Below are 5,914 nucleotides of genomic sequence, written 5' to 3'. Positions count from 1 at the left end.
ATTGTCATCCGGAAGTATAGCAGACCAACACACAAAACTATATTATGTAACCTTGAACGTCTATAGTCTGGACACATTAGGAGACACATTTGGAAACACAACACCATCCAAAAATCCGTACTAGAAGAAAAAGTAGCTGGCAGAAAGGCACGGGGCAAACCAAGGAAGTTCTGGGTAGGATATTTCGAGGCAACAACTGGCAAAAGGATAATCGCCTGCTCGGTAATGGCCCTTGAGCGTGAAGAATGGAAGAGCGTTCCATGACATTCAACCTTTGTAGGGAGACGGAACTCCGGTAAGGTAAGGTAATGGCCCTTGGGCGTGAAGAATGGCGTTCCATCACATTCAACCGGAAAATACCAAAAGAGCGGAGATAGTAATTTTGCCAGCATACCAAAAGAGCGGAGGGTTACTGTAAACTCTTTAAAAAAACCAGTGGGGTTTGAAAAGTTCGTAGCTGTTTCAGGATCATTGCTTAGTACTTACGATCTTTCTTAATTGTCGGGGAGTGTGCTTGAAAAATATGTAGTGATTTAGAAGCATGTGAGTTTATAAGTGTGTGAGTTTAGTGTGTTTCTCGTCCGTGTGCTTGAAAAACATGTACCGAGTAAGAAACGTGTGAGTTGATTTAGTGTGTGTTTTTATTTTGATAATTTCGGGATTCTTGTCCGTGCTTATTGTAGGCATAACATAGCCTATCATTGTTAGAGACACCGCGAGGTTATTTAGTGTGTGTGTGTGTAGTTTGATTTCCAAACTCTATATTATAAGATAATTTCGGGCTTCCATTCTTTCTTCAACTCATCTGTATGGACACGTTAAAAATATCAAAGACCCAAAAAGGAGCTGACTGCGTTGTCCTAAATAACTACACTTATCGGTTGGACTATGCTACAAGTCATGGGGACAAGTACTGGCGATGCACAGTTAAAGGCTGCAAATCAAGAGTAAAGACAGACGGACAAGTAACCACAACGCTGACAGCTGTAACAAATCACAATCATGACAGAGACTACAGAACTACAGAAAAGACGATACTTCGAGCTGCTGTAAAACGTCGGGCCGAAGCTGATGTGTCAGAAAGACCAGCAAAAATCATGAAATCAGAACTTCTCCAAATGGAAGAGGCGAACCTGGTTCATAAAGACATCATCAACGTAAGAAGATCTATCTACAGGCAGAGACGAAAACAATTGCCAAAACTGCCGAAAACACGAGAGGACGTCCACAGAATACTGAACAACGACTTTCATCCAACCACATCAAAAGGTGAAAAGTTTGTCCTGCATAATGATGATGGCACCGGAATAATCATTTTCTCAACAGACAGCAACTTGAAAGAGCTGTGTTCAGCACATGTGGAAGAGCTATTTGTTGACGGAACTTTCAAGTCTTGTCCTCCCCAGTTCAGTCAGATCTACTCCATCCACTGTCTGAGTAATGGCATCTACTGCCCACTTGTATTTTGCTTGCTACCATCAAAAACTCAAGAAACCTACAAAAACATGTGGAAAGCAATCCTATCCCTGTGCCGTGAGAGATCACTTTCTCTCCAGTGTAGACAGTTTTCCATGGACTTTGAGAAAGCAGCCATGACCGTGCTTAAAACGTTGATTCCAGACGTCATTGTAAAAGCGTGCAACTTCCATCTGGGACAGGCTCTTCACAGGAAAATCCAGCAGCTGGGACTCGGAAATGAGTTTCAAACAAAAAATGAGGTTGGCAAGTGGCTGACCTACACTTTTGGACTTTCGTCTTTGGATCCGTCGGAGGTTGAGGACAGTTTCGCCATGGACCTCATGAGTTGCCAACCAGACGACACCAAGTTGATCCACTACTCCGATTATCTGCTACAAACATACATACTACCTTCAAGTCCTTTTCCACCTCCACTGTGGGCCTCTGTTCCCAAAGGCCAGAAAAGAACGAACAACGCAGCAGAGTCTTTCCACTCGATGCTGAACAAGGAGTTCTATGCCCCCCACCCGAACGTGTTCTTGCTCACTGACGCCCTAATCAAATTCCAGGCCACGACATATATCAAGATGAGATCAAAAGCAGAATCGAAAAAACAGCCCAAAGACCAGAAAGTTGCACAGCTCGTTAGTGAGAAAAAAACAGGCCAAAGATCCAGATTTGAGTTTGTGAAGGCAATGAGTTTTATCAACAGACCCTTGTAAATAGTTTCCCTTGCAAGATTTTACCAATTTTTAACCTACACTCAGCTCAAATAAAAATCCTAATGCAGCCTCACAGCGGTAAAAGATATCGTTGTGTGTTGGTCCCAAGCCCATAAAATGCAGAGGGGGATTTTTCCACACACTAGGCAAACAAATAACAATAAATAAAAATAAGGTTTACAGTAATCTTGTACATTTCTTTGATATCGGGCGCCGCACCTGTGCCCACTCCCTCCGCTCTTTTGGTACGTGTTTTTCCGCTCTTATGGTATGCCTCTCCGCTCTTTTGGTAGACATCCCATTCAACATCTGTAGGGAGACGGAACTCCGGTAAGGTAAGGTAATACAGTTTAGTGAGAACGAAGATGAAGGTGTGTAAGAAGAATATTCGCTCACCTTTATCGTCGTCTGCACTTGTACGAGATTCCGATTCTGTGCCATCTCCGCTGTCATCTGAGTATTTGATGATATATCTTTTGATTATGACCACGATGATGATGATGATGATGATGATGATGATGATGATGATGATGATGATATTTATTATTATTATTATTATTATTATTATTATTATTATTATTATTATTATTATTATTATTATTATTATTATTATTATTTTAAGTATCATAATCATAATCAATATTATCACAACTAGTGATGAAGATGTGTAAGAAGAAAATTCGCTCACCTCTATTGTCGTCTACACTTGAGCGAGGTCCCGATCCTGTACCATCTACGCTGAAATCTGAGTATTTGATGATATATCTTTTGATTATGATGATGATGATGATGATGATGATGATGATGATGATGATGATGATGATGATGATGATGATTGTCACAAGTGAAAAATATCGCCATGTCATTTACCAGCTACGACAACAGCCATGTGTCAACTGGGTTCACACGCAATTACTCCCCTAGTGAAGGATGCAAATTTCACACCTACGTGAGAAAAATAAAATCCTAATCCACCTACGTCGCTCGTACTCAGCCCAAAACGGACAATGGAAAATTAAGTGTTAACATCTGGAAGACACCCCCCCCCCCCCATCATCCCTCCACCCTATCTTAAAATCAAAGACCCATAAGGGAATGAACACAGGTCGCGCTAGCGTTATAAAACATGCACCTTACAACGATACATTCTCTATCACATAAAAATATTTTACTAGAACGGACGTGTGTTTATCCTGTTCAGTGGTGTGATTTTCATAAATAAGGGGTGAGTGAATTACACTTAAGTTTCTTTCTGATCTACAGACTGTATCAACAAACCTCTCTATAACTATGATGTTGATATGCATGGCATCATTATGACTTGGTTACATGTAATTTGATCATATTTTACAATACCATGGTTAAGCTAGTTTTGTTTATTTAGTGCAGTCCGGTAATTCTTGAGGCCAGAGTGTCTATCTTTTGTTAACTTCATGCGATCTGGGCGTTAGCATCATACTTATGTTACTTTAAATATTCATGAATAAACGTCGACATTTGTTACAGTGAATGACATAATCAGTCGGATGGTGAAAATGTTTGAACTGACATATTTCCAAGTTTAGTTAGAAGTTCAATGTTTAAAATCAAAAATGAGTTATTGTTATAAATGATTAAATCAACCCCTTTTGTACATCATCGGGAAATATCAAAGCTTAATTTCACTTCTAAATATTTTTTACATCTAGTCAAGTGGAAATAGTATGAAATTTGAGAAAAGTTGCTGGATACCTTTCCCATACATCTGACCATAACTTCATGAAAAATCACCCGATTTACTTCAAATAAGGATTAAAATGCTCTGGGGAGCATATTCTTTTCACCTACCGAACAATTATGTCATGCATTGACACCAAAAAAAAAAATTAACCTCAACCTTAGATATCACATAACAATGATGATGATGGTGATGATGATGATGATGATGATGATGATGATGATGATGATGATGATCATGATAGTTATAATATCAATAATAATAATAATAATAATAATAATAATAATAATAATAATAATAATAATAATAATAATAATAATAATAATATTTATCATTATTATTATTATTATTATTATTATTATTATTATTATTATTATTATTATTATTATTATTATTATTATTATTATTATTATTATTATTATTATTACTATTGGAATCACTATCATTATCATCACATCAGTCGATGAAGACGAGTAAGAAGAAGATTTTCTCACCTCTACGATCGTCTCCGTCTCTACTTGTATAATATTCCGATCCTTCGCCATCCACGCTGTCATCTCTCTCATAGTACATCCGTGCTAATTCATCTTTAGATGCTAGTGCTAGTGTTGATTTGCAAAAATGATGATGATGGTAATGATAATGATGATGATGATGATGATGATGATGATGATGATGATGATTGATGGTAGTGATGGTGGTGGTTGTGATGGTGGTGAGGTGGTGGTGGTAGTGGCTGAGATGATGATGATGATGATGATGATGATGATGATGATGATGATAATGATGATGATAATGATGATGATGTTCAAACAATATTGGCGTTCATGCACCCGATAGACAGAACAGGAAGTCCTTGGTAGATACCTTAAGTACTCCACTGTGCTACAAGGAGTATGGGTGGCGTCCAATCAAGGGACGCTACTCTTCCGCTAATCTCATTCGCTATAGGTCACCTTGATTTTCGTAGTGGTATAGAAGAGTTGATTGAATTTGGCTGCGCACCCTGGTCTTATAGCTTATAAATTTTAATTTCATTTCGCGTCTATATCTATAGGGAATGAGATTAGCGGAAGAGTAGCGTCTCTTGATTGGACGTCACCTTACAGAGAGAAGGTCAATTTGGTTTTTAGTGTCTCAAGTCGCTTTCACCGGAAGCGAGGACGAGAGACGCATGCTCACAACCAACATGACGTTCTCTCTCTAATAACTTTTCCGCCGGTGACGTCACAGACTAAAGGTGACGTCCAATCAAGGGACGCTACTCTTCCGCTAATCTCATTCCCTATAGTGATTTAGAAAATTGAAGACCCTTCTGTTTGTATATTGGACCAGTAATGATTGGTTGTTCTTGATGATGATGATGATGATGATGATGATGATGATGATGATGATGATGATGATGATGATGATGATGATGATGATGATGATGATGATGATGATGATCCTGATGATGATGACAACTCCAAAGTGCTAAAAGTATGGAGATAAAGATAAAGGGAGTAAATCTGACTCATGAATGAACAAAACAAACGACGTTTCTAAAAGTAATAGTAACTCGTATCTGTATGCATTGGAATATAATAATTTTTAAAATTTACATCCAGGTAATTTTGACAACAGTTTTTCCAATGAAAAAATGAGATTAATATTTGGTATTATTGATCTGTGTATGACAGGTGGAAAAAGCCAGTTGTAAGAACAGGATCACAGAGATGGTTCGTGATAACACACAGAGGTTGACACAGCTGGCAATGCTACTGACCGAGCAAAATGACTACACTAACAGTTTAGACAACAGGCAGAAAAAAGTGGTAAGTTGGTTTGTTAAAAAAAATGAGCTTTATATAGAGCATTATCCACTAAATGTGCTCAAAGCGCTTTACAAGGGGTCCCAGGCCAACAGCAACATTTAACATGAAGGACGGGACATGACGCCTGTTAGGCGATATTACATTTTTTCGGACAAAGACAACGCTGTTAACGGCCAGGTACTCATTTTACACCTGAGTACGAT

At 38.4% G+C, this 5,914-nt stretch overlaps 1 protein-coding gene across 1 annotated transcript in view; it reads right to left on the bottom strand.

Moving 5' to 3' along the window:
• LOC144960070 (neprilysin-2-like) overlaps positions 1-4,555 on the bottom strand; it is an 18,586-nt gene extending 14,031 nt beyond the window's left edge. The window contains exons 1-3 of the mRNA XM_078893021.1: positions 4,392-4,555; positions 2,869-2,925; positions 2,577-2,633 (exon numbers count right to left, since the gene is read on the bottom strand). Of these exons, the coding sequence (XP_078749147.1) occupies positions 2,577-2,633; positions 2,869-2,925; positions 4,392-4,470 (193 nt within the window). The 5' untranslated portion in view covers positions 4,471-4,555. The remainder of the gene's footprint in view (positions 1-2,576; positions 2,634-2,868; positions 2,926-4,391) is intronic.
• Between the last annotated feature and the right edge of the window lie 1,359 nt (positions 4,556-5,914).

The sequence above is a fragment of the Berghia stephanieae genome, chromosome 14, assembly GCF_034508935.2.
Source record: "Berghia stephanieae isolate SIO BIC M18660-M18661 chromosome 14, UCSD_Bste_1.3, whole genome shotgun sequence".
Classification (NCBI taxonomy): Eukaryota; Metazoa; Mollusca; class Gastropoda; order Nudibranchia; family Aeolidiidae; genus Berghia; species Berghia stephanieae.
The sequence above is the reverse complement of the archived record's forward strand: the minus strand, read 5'-3'. Positions and strand labels throughout refer to the sequence as shown.